Source organism: Camelus ferus, unplaced genomic scaffold, assembly GCF_009834535.1.
Source record: "Camelus ferus isolate YT-003-E unplaced genomic scaffold, BCGSAC_Cfer_1.0 contig385, whole genome shotgun sequence".
In the NCBI taxonomy this organism is placed as follows: Eukaryota; Metazoa; Chordata; class Mammalia; order Artiodactyla; family Camelidae; genus Camelus; species Camelus ferus.
Window position 1 is genome coordinate 432,835 of NW_022589126.1, and position 15,358 is coordinate 448,192.

General features: G+C 55.8%; 1 protein-coding gene across 3 annotated transcripts; it reads left to right on the forward strand.

Annotated features, from left to right (window-relative positions):
* Window positions 1–4,102: 4,102 nt before the first annotated feature.
* Window positions 4,103–12,405, forward strand: HUS1 (HUS1 checkpoint clamp component). 3 transcript variants are annotated; one of them, XM_032476329.1, is made up of 9 exons: window positions 4,124–4,258; window positions 5,344–5,550; window positions 5,665–5,792; window positions 5,875–6,051; window positions 7,517–7,624; window positions 8,445–8,519; window positions 10,285–10,384; window positions 11,414–11,533; window positions 12,127–12,405. In XM_032476329.1, exons 3-9 carry the CDS (start codon window positions 5,676–5,678, stop codon window positions 12,207–12,209), a joined length of 780 nt encoding a protein of 259 aa, XP_032332220.1. In that variant the 5' UTR covers window positions 4,124–4,258; window positions 5,344–5,550; window positions 5,665–5,675; the 3' UTR covers window positions 12,210–12,405. The 3 variants fall into 3 exon arrangements, with proteins under 3 accessions (XP_032332218.1, XP_032332220.1, XP_032332219.1); XM_032476327.1 differs by lacking the exon at window positions 5,344–5,550 and having other exon boundaries at window positions 4,103–4,258; XM_032476328.1 differs by having other exon boundaries at window positions 5,344–5,792.
* Window positions 12,406–15,358: the final 2,953 nt, after the last annotated feature.

A 15,358-nucleotide genomic window follows, 5' to 3' on the forward strand; every position in this document is an offset into this window, starting at 1 on the left:
ATTTGAGGAAATTGACTTTACAGATCTAGAATACATTGTATTGAATCAAAAAAAAAAAATTTTTTTTTCCCCCTGAAAACCATCAGGGAGTTCGGGTGTTTTGAGCACACCCTCCTTTTGACTCTGCAATAAACCCCTCTCTGCTCCAAACTCTGACATGCAGGTTTGTTTGGCCTCCCTGGGTGCCGAGCACGCAAACTTCGGTTCAGTAACAGATTCATGTCATACTGTTCCGTCTACATTTATCTATGTTTGATATTCTCAATTTTATAAAGTTTTTAAAACCTATACTAAGAAACCGAAGTGTTGTCTGTTGAACCAAATTGGCTCTAAAGTTTCTTCTGGAAATATAAACTCAACAGGAAGCCAGGGAGCCTCTGAAAGAGACAATCAACAAAGGTAAATGGCTCTATCACTGTCATATTTCGAGTTACAATAAGAGATACATATATGGTTTTCTTCCCAGTTTCTGACACACAGCTCCTAGAATGCTACAGATTTCCGGATTTCCTAAGTGGGAAGACCGATCAAGGTGTCTTTTGTCATGTGAACGAGGTGACGTTTGCACAGCCTGGGGGCTGGTTGCTGGAGAAATAGCCAGTGATCAGAGGGTGGGAACTCTCTGCCCCAACCTTGACCTCCGGGCAGGGGAGAGGAGCTGGAGGTTGCACGGCTTGCCAATGGGCAATGATCAGTCAATCACGTGAGGGTCATCAGTCGTGCTTATGTGAAGAAGCCTGCACAAAACCCCAAGAGGATGGGGCTCCCGGAGATTCGTGGGTGAACACGTGGAGATTAGGGGGCAGTGGGGGCTCACAGAAGCTTGACGCCCTCCCCAGACCTTGTTCTGTTCATCTCTTCTGTCTGTTCCTGGGTTCTAGCTTTTCATAATAAACCAGCCATCTAGAAAGTAAAGTGTTTCTCCGAGTCCTGAGAGCTGCTCTGGCAAAATAAGGAAATCCAAGGAGGGGACCATGGGCACCTCAGTTTATAGCCAGTTGGTCAGAAGCACAGGTGACATCCTGGACCTGTGACTGTCATCTGAAGTCGGTGGTGGGGGGACAGTCTGGTGGGACCTGTGTGGTCTGATGCGACCCCCAGGAACATCATGTTGGTCTTGAATTGTAAGCCACCCAGCGGGTGCTGGAGAATCGCTTGGTGTGTGGGGAGGAAATCTCATGCATTGGAGCTGGTGTCTCAGAATCATGATATAAAACAATAAACCGTGGACGGCAGTTGACAGACCAGTGGAACAGACAAGAGTCTACTTCTGATATAAGAAATATTGCGATATTCAGAAATGGGTTTATATCTACGGGAACACAGTGCACACGGCACAGGCAGCTTCGCATACGCCCAGCTGAGGGCTGGCAGCCTAAGAGGCTGAACACACAGACGGCGCCAGACCACGGTCAGTGCTGGAACTCCGACCCACCACCTGCAGCAACCAGCCCCGGACGCCAGCCAGGATTTTCACTACCTTGTCATAGCTCATAATGAAAAAGAATAGAAAAAGATTAGATAGATAGATAGATAGATAGATAGATAGATAGATAGATAGATAGATAGATAGATAGATAGATAGATAGATAGATAGATAGATAGATAGATAGATAGATGATAGATAGATAGAATGGATGGATAGATAGATAGATAGATACACATGCATAACTGAATCACCATGCTTTACTCCAGAAATTAACACAACATTGGAAATTGACTATACCTCAGTATAAATAGATTAATTAAATAAAGTCAGAGTTGTAGGAAGCCAGACCTCCATCTCCAGAAACCAGTCCAGAAGCCACACAATTCCCCCCCTCACCTCACAGCAGTTGGCCCCAAGTGGCCAGTTAAGAAACCGACAGCTTTCCTCATTTTCGTCCCTACTGAGAACCTGGATCCAGCAGAGACCCAAGTGTGCTCCCCACCCAGTCACACGGGACGCCCCACTGCTAGCTGGTGTCTCCCCATCTTCCCCAGACCACCGCTTCCATTGGGCACCCCCTCCGCTTTCCCACCGGTCTCTGCTAAGGCACCAGTGGTGGTGGCGGACCCTGAACAGACTGCATGGTCTGCTCTCACGGGCCGGTCTTCGTGCACCTCCACCCCCTCCAACCACCACTGCAGTGTGCCTTCTCCTGATTCACAGTCTTCCGATGTAAAAGAAAAAACCAAAGACAGATATCACCTGTTCGATCTGATGCAGAACCCCTGAGCTGTGCCGTCTCTCTTCCCCTGGGTGATGCTTCCAACACCAGCTGGCAACAACAGGGCTGCAAACTGTCTTCCCCGGCACTGGAGGGGTGAGCCAGTGCGCACAGACACTGACGGCTGCAGCTTTGGGTGACAGCAGTAAACACACGATGCTTAACTAGGCAGAGGTCACGTCTTTGCCGCTATAGAAAGGTCAGTCCCTTCCTCCGAAAGCCACATCCTGCCTGAGGTTTTCTAGGCTTCACTCTCATCACACTTCCGTTTCCAAGACAAGGGCATTTCCCTGCACAGCAAACCTAATGAATAAAACCAACCCTGCTCCGCAGATCATCCCGAATTACTAACCCCTGAGGTTTGCCCGTTTTTTTAATTAGAAGGCAATTTATTAACTAGACCAACAACAATATGAATATATGTTGCACCGGCACACAGGCATCTAGAGAGTGCTAGCAACCCCATTCCCTGCTTCCAAATCACCTGGGAAAAAATGTAGGCAAGTAGCGTCACTGTATGTAATTACCAATACCAAAATTGTTGGATCATTAATTTGCTAAACCTATTTAAGAAGACCGCAAGAAAAAATAAGATTCCTATTCTCTTTCAAGAAAAGAGACTTACAGCTTAATTTTATATTTGTTGGATCAAAAGTCCCTATGTCATTCAGGTCTTTGCCTAGGCAGAATGTATAATCATCTATCTTAGGAAGTTAAAAAATAATTTTGTTACTATTCCCAAAGAGTTTTAATTTTTTTTACTCTCGAACAAAACAACTGTCATCTATGCACAATTTTCCCCACAACACCCAACACCACCGTTATTGTTATGCCTAAAAAAAATCATTTTTAATGGAGAAAAATTAAGTGATTTAAAGTAAATATAATATATTAGGAAATATTGTTTACAAAGTGTATTTAGGTACAGTTTTTAATCATTTTCATGACCTCCATAACAACCACCTCATTTAATGATTTATGTATCTTAAAATTAATTTATGAGGTAATGAAAAATCATGTTTTGTTAATAAAAAATTTAAATGTGACATCAGTCACATTTGGTTTGGCTAACACCTGTTATGTAACAACATAGATTGGACTTTATCTTCATACGATAGTCTCAAAATAGGCAGAATTGTTTGTAATTTTTGTATTTGGGGCTTTTAAAATAACCTATTATTATTTTTCAAATCGTGATTCTGTATGTCAAGGTAAAAGCAGGTTTCCATGCACAAAGCACACTGAAAATAAAACATTCCTAACACGGATAATCTTGCCTCTGAAAACCCAAGCTCTGTTTCCCATTTTGCTTTTTAACATTCTGCGTCATTTGTATCATTCATGCTGTAAGCGTTTTAACAGGCTCTGGTTCGTCCAGAGACAAAACCGCGGAGTTCTCATCACTTCGCACCGGTGCCCTGTAAACATCCTGCCCTCACCACGACTTAACCTTTTAAACGTGAGACGGCGTAAGGCCATCATCCAGCAGGTGCGCGGCACCAGCACCACCTGCCGAGCAGGAGGGGGTTCTAAGGGGCCCCGCGTCAGCGAGGTGCACATTTAAGTGACAACTCAGCACTTTATAAAGGATAGGCTTTATCCTTGGTGCTCTAAACCAGAATGGGAATAGGCGTCACAAAGTTCCTTCAAAGTGAATCCTCAGAGCCACGTCTCCCACCTGCGGCAGGTGCAGGTCTCCTGGGTCTGCAGGAGCTGACGCGCCGTCTCCCGGGGGCGTGGCCTGGAGACCCCGCCTCCTCTGGGGCGTGGCCTGAAAATCCCGCCTCCCTCCTTCGGGTATGCGACCGGAAGACCCTGCCTCCTCCGGGGGCGTGGCCGGAAGACCCCTCCTACTCCGGGCGTGACCCCACCCACGAGGTAGGCCGGGCCGAGCCGGCGGAACCAATGGGCGCGGCGGCGTTTCCGGCGGGACGCTTAAGGAGGGACTCAGTTCAGTCCGCCGCCGAGGGAGGCCCCGCGCCGGCCCGGTTCCGCCATGAAGTTTCGGGCCAAGATCGTGGACGCGGCCTGTCTGAACCACTTCACGCGTGAGTGGGGGTCGCGTGGGTCCCGGGCCGCGGAGAGGAGGGTAGGAGGGAGGGAGGCCCGGAAAGTGGTAGGGGGCGCGGCTGGGGCCGGGCGGGCGGGGACGTGGGCGCCGGGCCAGAGGGGACGAGGGCGCGCGGGGATGCGGGACTCGCGGGAGGATGCGGGAGGGAACGTGGGCGCGGGGCCGGGGCTGGAGAGCGGGGACACGCGTTGGAGGGCGGGGACCAGGGCTGGGGGCGCGGGTTCGGGGCTGGGGGCGGGGACCGGGGCTGGAGGGCGGAGTCGGGGCTGGGGGCGGGGACCGGGGCTGGAGGTCAGGGACCGGGGCTGGGGGCGCGGGTTCGGGGCTGGGGGCGGGGACCGGGGCTGGAGGGCGGAGTCGGGGCTGGGGGCGGGGACCGGGGCTGGAGGGCGGAGTCGGGGCTGGGGGCGGGGACCGGGGCTGGAGGGCGGAGTCGGGGCTGGGGGCGGGGACCGGGGCTGGAGGGCGGGGACCAGGGCTGGGGGCGCGGGTTCGGGGCTGGGGGCGGGGACCGGGGCTGGAGGGCGGAGTCGGGGCTGGGGGCGGGGACCGGGGCTGGAGGGCGGGGACCAGGGCTGGGGGCGCGGGTTCGGGGCTGGGGGCGGGGACCAGGGCTGGAGGGCGGAGTCGGGGCTGGGGGCGGGGACCGGGGCTGGAGGTCAGGGACCGGGGCTGAGGGCGCGGGGCCGGGGCTGGAGGGCGGAGTCGGAGCTGGGGGCGCGGGACGGGGGCTGGAGGTCGGGGACCGGGGCTGAGAGCGCGGGGCCGGGGCTGGGAGCGGGGACCGGGGCTGGAGGGCGGAGTCGGGGCTGGGGGCGGGGACCGGGGCTGAGGGCGCGGGGCTGGGGCTGGAGGTCGGGGACAGGGGCTGAGGGCGCGGGGCCGGGGCTGGGGGCGGAGTCGGGGCTGGGGGCGGAGGGCGGGGCCAGGGGTGGAGGGCGGAGACCGGGAGGGGACGGGGGCGGGCCTGGTGGGGAGCAAGTGCCAGGGGTTGTTTCTAGAACTTTAGTCCTATCGCGTGGCTTTCCTTACCGCCGCGACAGACAGCTTTATCCCGCGCAGACCTCCCTTCACAGCCCGGCCCGTGGGTCCCTCCGCCCCCCGTGCCCAGCTCCGCGCTGACCCCTCCAGCGCCCGGGTGTGTGTGGAAGGAAGGAATGCGCCCACTAGGCGCCAGCTAACCTCCTTATTCCAACACTGGCGTGTGACGCCGACCTGGCGGGGTTGCTGAGAGGCTGGCGTGACCTCAGCGGAATTGCAGGCTACCCCGTGGGTACCGGTGTGAACGTCATTTCCCCCCTGAAGCTCGCGGCTCGAGCTGGGAGCTCTGCGGGCGAGGGTGGCGGCCTCTTAGTAACTCCTGACTGTAGCCGCTTGCTGTAGGAGTCAGCACCATGATAGCCAAGCTTGCCAAAACCTGCACTCTGCGCATCAGCCCCGACAAGCTGAACTTCGTGCTCTCTGACAAGGTGGCCAGCGGCGGGGTGAGCATGTGGTGTGAGCTGGAACAGGTGAGTGGGAGCTCCCGAGAGGCCTGCGGGCCCCCCGCGTGCCGCCGGAAAGGGCACAGATGTCCCCCTTCTCTCCCCTTAGGCGAACTTCTTCAGCGAATTTCAGATGGAAGGCGTCTCCGCGGAAAACAACGAGATTTACCTAGAGCTAACGTCGGAAAATCTGTCTCGAGCCTTGAAGACTGCCCAGAATGCCAGAGCCCTGAAAGTCAAGCTGACCAACAAGCACTTCCCCTGCCTCACGGTTTCCATCGAGCTGGTGAGCTGGCGGGGAGGGTTCCTGACACTCCCAGGAGTCAGGCATGGCTGTGACCCTGGGCTTCCACAGCGTGTGGGGGGCTGGTCGGTCTTATTGAAATGAAAGCTCTACACAGACAGTCGTTCTCCGTTGGAGTCGGGTTACGTAGGAAGACGTGTTTAAATACTCCGGTGACGGGGTGATGCTCAGCGAGGCAGCTGCTTTTCCCACGACGTGACACTTCTGCGTCTTCTCAGGCCCGTGTGTCCGCGCATCTCCGTTTTTGTCCATGGTGTTGCCACCTAGTCTAGAAACGCCGCTTTCTGTCCACTTCCACCTTTGAAGTGTTCTGCACCCCCCCCGCCTCATCTGCTGTTAACACTTCCGTGTTCGGTGACCTCTGCTCCCCAGTCCGTCATTCATCCGCGATGACAGGTAATGCACGCTCTTCCAGGGCACACGTGCCCCGGGACAGAGAACAAGCTCACGCCTCCACCAGCACATCCCACGCCCTTCAAGGCGGCCCAGCCGTCCTGGAGCCACGTCGCCAACCCCTGCGCTCGGAGTGGCTGTGGGCATGTCCGGTTCTTCGCTATGACCAGACCAGACGTGGGTGGTGCGGGGGCGCTCCATGGTCTCTCCCCTTCTCCCTCTGAAGCCGCCTCTTCCTTCCGTGCTGAGCGCGGGCCGCCTCCACCCGGCTTGCCCTCCTCCTTTCCGTGTGGTACCACCTTATTCTCCGCGGGAGCGCGTGTTGGGTTCCATGCTCAGAGGAGGAGGAGTCCTCGGCTTTTCCTCCTCGCTCGCCCTGGGCTCCCTGCGGTCAGGCTGCTGGGCAGTTAGAGTGGATAGGGTTTCACAGCCCCGTGTCAGTGCTGTGGCTCTCCAGTGCCTAGGGACCAGCCAGCCAGTGACGTGCAGGATATGCTGGTCTCTCTCAAGGCTCGCAGACCCCCTGCACAGTCAGGCCTGGTTTATCTTTTCAGCAGTGTGACCTCTGCAGTGCCCTGGGGGTCCCGAGCTCACAGAACGGCCCCTGTCCCTTCTCCGGGCTTCACCCGTGCCGTCCCCCTCGCCTTCGTTGTCCCGCGGCTGGCAGCCTCTCCTTCCTGTGCGACCCGAGCCCTCCCCGCTCAGACAGGCCCTCCCAGTCTGAGACCCTCCTCACATGCTCCCCATGTCGACTTCCCTCAAGGCCTTCATGAGTGTGCAACGGGCAACCCGTCCGGCTTCCTGTGTCCTTTTCCTCCTTACTGACCCTTAGTGCCCCAGGGACACGCCTGTCTGTCCACCACCCTGCCCACTCCCCCACCCCAGGACCCAGCACCAAGCATGCGCACCGTGCTGTGTGCCCACTGGATGACGATGAACCCGCTAACGTTCTCTTGGATTTGGTGTCACCTGTTTCGTGTCTTTAAGTTCTCTTTTGTTTGCTTATTTTAAGTATTGACATTATAAAAACATCTTTCATTTCTTCTCTCTCCAGTTATCTGTGTCGAGCAGTAGTCGCGTGGTGACACACGACATCCCCGTGAAGGTTATTCCGAGAAGGCTGTGGAGGGACCTGCAGGAACCCACCGTCCCAGCCGCAGACGTGAGTGACGCCTGGGGCCCTGCCGCTCGCTCGTGTTGGTGCAGGGATCTGAGCTCTCGGATGTTAGCCGGAGTCTCGCCGCACATTTTGTTGAACAGTTGTACGGTACCTGAGAAGAAAGTGGTGTCCATTTTTAAAGGATGCGCCAGGAAAAAACGTGGATGTACTTGCCCGTTGCTGTTTACATAGAACACCTTAGAACAGCGCCGTGTGTGATGGAAATGCCGCGCCCTCCACAGGTCAGGGAGACTGCCCTGGATGCTGGCACCTCAGCCGCACGAAAGTAGTGTTCGGAGGCTCTTGTACCGACCAGGAGGGGCTGCCCCGGCCTGGGCGTCACAGAGCTCGCTGTTGTCCTTGTCCTGTGAGGAGTGGGTCCCGGAGGCGTCCGGGCCCCGAGGGAGGCCGCTCTGCTTCCCCTGATGGGAATCCAGAGCCACTAAGGGCACCATTGGTGGAAGGAGAGATCATGAAAATATACTGAATGGAACACTTACCTGGCTTTTACTAGAAGGCATCTACCCGGCGGCGGGGACGGCCCTGAGTCTGGGCGTGCACCCCTCGGGGCGGCCTCTGCGGGGCCCCGACCCAGAAGAACGCCCCGGGGTGTGGTCCCCGAGCCAGCCGGAGGCAGGCCTGAGTTAGTGAAGTTGTAGGATTATTTTTCTATGCATAGTTTAAAAAGGACTTTATTCAGGCAATTTAAAAACACGGATTCAGAGCTTTTAAGCATATACACACGTTCCACACGTGAGCACCTGTCAGAACTTGGCCGTGGTAAGATTGTTAATACTTGGGATGTTTCTCGTTGGCTTTATAGGTTAGTATTTATTTACCGGTCTTGAAGACCATGAAGAGCGTTGTGGAAAAGATGAAAAACATTAGCAACCACCTGGTAAGCTCCAACTTCTCTCAAGAGGGCTCCCAAGCATTCGGTGTGGGCCGCGGGTCCCGGGAGGAACCTGGCCTGGGGGGAGCTGGGTGCCCTCGGTGCGCCGGGGCCGGGCCTCTGGGTGGGAGCCTGCGGGCGTAAGGCGCCTTTCCAGACCTGTCCAGTGCGCTCGGCTCTCCTCACTCGCGCCCGCCTCGTGCCTCCTGTCCACATGGGCGGTGTGTTAAGGATGTATTCGGGGGAGGGTGTAGCTCAAGTGGTGGAACGCGTGCTTAGCTGGGGTTCCATCCCCAGCACCTCCTCTAAAAGTAGATAAATAAACCTGATTTCCCTCCCTCCAAAATAAAAATAAATGTTATATATACATATATATATATTTGGCACTTCTACCCTTTTGTCCTTAAGTTTTGGGCAAAATATTACGTATTTCATCTGCTAACTTGCATATTATTTTATGACCACTGACACTGGCCAAATGTCCTGTCCACCTGCCAGATGCCCCAGTGGCCGAGGACAGAGCCCCCAGAACACACCCCTCTCCTCCTGGGCCAGGTCTGGGGACACGTTTACTTCCCGTTTACGTCTGTGAAGGTCTGCTCACTGCCGCTGTCTCGACAGGCTGTGTGGGACAGTGATGGGGGATTGTGCAGGCTCCCTCGTCCCCTCCTGGGGTGCTCCGAGTTCCTCACTCACTCCCCGAGAACTCACTCGATTGTGTCCCTGGGTCTTTGAGAAACCACCATCCACCTGCAAAGTGTAGACATGGTTCTCACCGCCGGCAGCCCCGTCACCTGCAGAACTCCGGACCCCCCACGGTGCCGGATCTTCCCGGCTCTGTCTCTGCCCCGTCACTCTTGGCCTCGCCTCCCCAGCCTGGGCCTGGAGAACGCTTAGCCTCTCTCACTGTTTATCATAACTCCCAGCCCTGCTCCCCACCCCTCCCCCCAGCCTGAAGACCCTCCTGTCCTGAGCCACTCTGTTAGCATCTCGGAACCCCTCCTGAGCCCCTCCTGAACGGGTGGCTTCCAGGAAAGGGGGGCTGTCTGGCCACCTGTGTGGCCGCCCCTGCGGGGCTGGCACTCAGTAGGCAGCGAATAGGTCTTCGCACATGGACCTGGAGTGAAGTTCAGCCTCGAGAGATCTCTGGAATTCCAGGTTTCCTGAAGCCTAGAAACTGGGGGCCGTTCTATCTGTGCAGTCGTGCTCCGTTAGAGTAGCTTGCTTTCAGGACCTCCTCCTTGTAGGCTTCACTGTAACTCACTCGATGTGGACTCAAGGAAGCAGCAGGCCTGGCTGTGGATCCAGTTGTCAGGCGGGAGGCTCCCTTGGGCACCTCCTGGGGGCCTCCCGAGGGGCTCTGAGAGGCCCAGGAGGGAGACGGGAGGGCCGTTAATAGGAGGGTCCGGTTGTTTGCTCTTTGGGCCCAGGGGAGGTGAGTCAGCACGGTGGCTTAGGTCAGATCATCGGGGGGTCTCTCACCTGGAGTGCTTGCACAAGTCATACTGTCAGACTTATGTGGAGTGGCTGCTGCGGCCTGGAGTCCCGGATGGAAGGGGACAGCGGCCCCGCGTGTGCCGAGACCCACGTGGGGCTGCTTCTCAGGCCCGGCCTCGCCCTGTCCCGGGGCTGTGCGGGCTGGGAGCTGTCGGAAGGGCCTGGGTTTTGTGGAGCTGTCTGGTCACCTGGTCTGCTGGAAGCTAATGTCCATGTTTCTTTTCTTCCCCCTTTTGCTTTCATTTTCTAAGACTGTAAAATACTCAATTTGCAGATTATTGAAGCAAACCTAAATGGAGAATTGAACTTGAGAATAGAAACCGAACTAGTGTCTGTCACAACCCACTTTAAAGATCTGGGAAATCCGCCACCAGGTGAGCTTCCTGGTGGGCTGTGTTTTGCTCGTGGTAAGTTCATCGTTTCAGGTGACGCCTGCCCGAGGTCTCTCCGTGGGAAATGGGTGAAATTGGGCTGAGCGTGTTTCGTGCTCAGGGCGGGAACGAGGTGTCGCTGACTCTGCGGCGTGGTGGGGACGCTGGCCCGCCGCCCCGAGGAGCTGGGGTCTGGTCTGGGGTGGGAGGAGACAGCCTCCCAGGCCCTTCCAGCTCCTGGCCTCCTGCTCCTGCCCCTGCAGACTGCAGCCCCTTCCCTGGGCCTGGGCAGAGTCAGAAACGGGGCTAACATGACCAGTTCTGTCGCGGGACCCTGCGCTCAGTTCAGTGGGCAGTGAGCGTTGCGGCCGAGCTGCCAGGGTGGCCGGGCCGTTGGGGAGCGAGGCCGAGGCTCCAGGGGAAGGTGCTCACTCGTGTGAAAACCGTCTTAGTCCTGCGTGTGCTCCAGGCAGATGTCACAAGGCATCTCACACCCTCAGTTACAGTCTGTATAGGCGGGTTACTTACCACGGCAGTTCCGGGAGCGTTGCAGGGGCCTTGAGAGGAGCCGCTGGCGCGCAGTGCGGCCGGGCACACGAAGCTTTGTGATGCTGGTGCGAAGTGACAGACTTCGGGCCCCGTCGCTTTGTTTAATGCATGTCAAAGGGGGTCTCACCTTGGAAGCCTTCCCAGAGCTGGAAGGACGCTGTCTTCCTTTTCGCTCCATGTAAAACCAGAGGCCTCGTGCGGCTGTCTGTGTTTGAGCCCCCAGTGCGTACGAGGGCCCAGACACCCGCTTCTGACCCAGAGAGAGAGCGTGGGTCGTGTTTCAGGTCCCTGTAAGGGAAGTTCCCCAGAGATTAGCATGAGACTTGGAAGAGTCAGGGCTCCGTAAACGCCTGCTCCACAAGTGAGTGTGCTGGCCCCCTGCAGGGTTTCCGCGGGCTGCTGCGGTCGGGGTGGGCTGGACTGTCCCCCTGGGTTCCCTGTCACCCTGCGGGTCCTGTGTGGTAAATGCTCCTGTCATTTTAGCCTCTGGACACGCCTCTCAAGACCACGACCCAGAACGGATGACTGAAGTGCATGTTGATGTCCGGAAGCTGCTGCAGTTCCTCGCCGGGCAGCAGGGGAACCCCGCCAAGGCCACGTGCAGTGAGCGTGCCCCGCCCGTTCAGACGCCCTGATCAGCTGGGCTCTCACAGGGTCTCGTAACGCAGCCTAGTCGCGTGGCCCCGTTTTCTGGGGTGTGGGGTGGTCGGGTGTTCTGGGCTCTCCTGAGACAGGAGGACACGCCTGCAGGGCGCTCGGCTCCCCGAGGCCTGTGGCCACTGTTGGGGGTGATCTGGGCCCCGAGAGAGGCCACTGAGAGCAGGCGGCCTGTCCCGGACCCCATGGGGTGTACAGCGTTCCCGTCTCTGTGTTTGTTTCCTCCCTGTGTCTGAACCGGGTCCGCACTGGCCCGAGTCCCCACTCCCGGCCGCTCGCCGTGGCCTCCCGGTTCTGGCTGGCCCGTCCCCCTCAGGTTCACGCCTGCTCTGGCTCCACCATGCCTCCATCACGCATGAGGAAGGGCTCCCTTGCCAAGGATGTTTCGGGAGGAGGGTGGCCGCCCCTAGGTGTTGGCCCCGCGCGGTCCTGAGGAGTGTCCAGCCGTCGGTCCTCTGGGTCCCTGCACTATCCAGGGCTCGGGGCTGCAGTGTGCGGGACGGGCCTCCCCGGTGATGCTGGCCGTCCTCTCTCCCTAGATATTGTGAGCAACAAGATGGTGCACTTCGACTTGCTCCATGAGGACGTCTCCCTGCAGTATTTCATCCCCGCACTGTCTTAGCCCCAGCTGACCGGGCCTGGGCTCAGGGACCCTGCTCGGGAGCTGGAGAGGCCACCGGGGGACGCACCGCAAGCCGTCTGGCCCGGTGCTCACAGCGGCGGGACCCTGTGGGCTTCACTGAATCTCCCCTCGTGTAATATATTGCCTAGAACTGAGTTAATGAAGCGCAGTTGTATAAACATATTTCTTCTTATTACTCACGTGTCTGTTTTGTTTTCACCTTTAAGACGTTGGAAACGTTGTTTATACAGACTTTAAACTTTCTTATCGAAGTTGTGCAAATCCTCGTGCATTCGGAATTGGTGTCGCCATCAAAACGGGCAGAAACAGTGCTGTGGGCCTGGCACTGTCCCCGGGGCCCTGTCTCCCCCTCAGCGGGTCGCAGCCGGCCCCAATCCATGTCTGTGCACCTCCGCCCTCCTCCACCCTCCTCCCCAGTGGTCAGTCAGGTTCACTTGATCACTGGTTTTCAGCTTGCACAGAAACTGTTTTTGTGCCCAAAGAGTTGAGAGGAAAGTTCTTGCACGTGAGACAGGTTCTGGTCCAGCGTCTGTCCCCCCCACCCCACCCCACCCCCGGTGACGTGGTTAATTTTCCTGCTCAAGTTCAGGCCACGGTGCCTCCCACCTGGTGTCCTGGGAGCTGCCATCACTCCGCAGGGCTCCCAGTCCCGTTGGCCAGCGAGGGACCTACATGGATTCCATGAACTTTAGGAGAGAAGGGCCGTGGGGACGACAAATTTTTTTTAAGGAAAATACATATTTCTACGTGTGTCCACCAGGAAAAGGCCTAGAAGCAACCCAGTAGCGATGCGCAGCCCTGGCCCCTAGATTCGGGTCTGTAGACACCATTTCCAACCAAGAAGAACCAGGAACCGCTGGAATTCCTGACTTCAGGTCTGTGACAGAAAACGCACGAGGTAAGCCTGGACCGTTTCTCAAGCAAGGAAGCAATTTGTGATCACCTGACTCAGAAGCCAGTTTGAAGAGGCTCACTTGGCTCAGAGATGGGGCGTTTGAAATCAAATCAGGAACGGTAACGCTCACGAAGTGTGCGTGCAGCCGCGAGTGTGTGATGACACCAGGAGTGTGACTGATCAGCACTGGCAGGGGCCCGGGAACAGCTCCAAAACCTGGAAAAGAGGTGACAAGTTGTCAGTCCTGGCTGCCCCGTCCAAATCTTGCCCCTGGGAAACCCAGTGACCAGAGGGCCTGCTTCTCCTTGCAGGGGTGTCCAGCTAATGGTTGGAGGCAGACGAGGGATGACAGCTTGACCATAACGAAGGACAGAACATCAATCAGCCACAACGGACAACGTGAGAGAGAGAAGCAGCCAGTCCTTGCGGGTCTCCTGATGGAGGCACCTGTCACCTGATCTTAATCTGACCCGCTTCTGTGCCAGTTTGCCCTTGACAGTGAGCATGCGCTTGGGGGTCCCCACAGGAAGCAAGGTGGTAAAAAGCCAGTCCTATCGGCAGACACACTGCAGAGAAACCAGAGATGGAGGTGCTCCCTATAGGTTGAAAGACGTGGGGAAAAAACAGTTAACCGAATCCACCGTATTAACAGACTAAACAAGAACAGTCATATGATCATCTCAGTAGATGCAGAAAAAAAAAATGTGTGTGACAAAATTCATGGAAAAACCCCGACTCTCAGCAAACGATTGGAGCTACGTTGGAAGTCCTAGCCAGTGCAGTAGGGCAAGAAAAAGGAATTAAAAGCTACAGATGTGAAAGGAAAAAATACAGTCTGTTGGCAGATGACATGAATAGTCTAGCGGAAAATCCCACATAATTACCGAAAAAGGCTCCCAGAACTAACAGGCGCATTTAGAAAGGTCGCAGGAGGAACGTCAATATAAAGGCTATCATGCTGCTGTACAGCAGTGATGAAGCCAGAATGTAACGTCTGAAGAAGCAGTATCGTTTACAGTGGCCTCAAAGAAATGAAGCGCTCAGGTGCACATCTCAGAAAACACGCAGGATTCATGTGCTGAAAACCACAAAACACCAGCGCAGTAGATCAGCTGGGAAGCTATACAATGTCCATGGACCAGGAGACTGACTTACTGCCAAGGTGTCGGCTCTTTCCGGTTTGATCTGTAGATTCCTTGCGGTCCCAACCGTGTAGCCCTGCGAGCCTTTTTACAGACAAACTGATTCTAAAATGTGTATGGAAAGCAAAGGACTGGAATAGCCAAAGCAATCCTGGAAAAGAAGAACAAATCGGAGGGCGGATGCTGCCGACACCAGGACTTACTGCGAAGCGGCAGGAGTCAGGATGGCGGGAGACTGGCCATGGAACAGACATGCGGATCAGGGTGGGACAGAGAGCCTGGAAACGGGCCACACAGCTGTGCTCTGCTGATTTTTGACAGAGGCACTGGGCAACCCAATGGAGAAGGGGCGGCCTTTTTCAAAAACGGTGCCAGAAAAAAATTGGATGTTCATGTGCAAAAAATTGAACTCAGCGCTTACCTCAAACCTCAGAAATTTCCACATGGGGATTTAAAAGCTCGGTTCAATTAAAGACGGCTTGCTGGGTTTGTGAAATGCTAATTTAAGTGTTTTTCTTACAGAGGCATCTCCATGTGCATCTTCACAGTGTCTGCATTTGCTCATGTGGGAAGTTCTCCCAGGATGAACGTTCTCTCAGTCAAAGCTGTCCCGGATGAATTTACAAAGTCAATCTCTCAGGACCTGGGCCACTGCGCTGTTCGCAGCCAGCTCACGCCCGTGTTGGGGCCAGACCTCAGCATTCCGGGGCTGGGGTTACTCTCCTCTGTAACTCTGAGCAAGCCATATCTTTGCACAGACAGACTGTCAGGGTGTACCCTCCAGACCACAGAATGCCCCCCCTTGGGACACTCCACCTTTCTTTGCAGGGTTGAGGCCCGGAGAAGGCTCTCCCCACAGATGAAATACGGAGAAATTTGTGAAACTGACTCGGAGACGCGGTTTCCCTGTTACAGGAGGTCTCCATGGGCAGGCCTCGGGCGTGGCCATAGCGTCTTGTTTTGGTAAATAGTGAAATAGTGATATTTCACAGCACTTGAGGGTCTGGGAGCTGAGATGCTGCACCAAAGCACGGTATCGAACTTTCTTTTTTATTTTTTTAATTTTTTTTAACTGAAGTGTAGTTGACTTA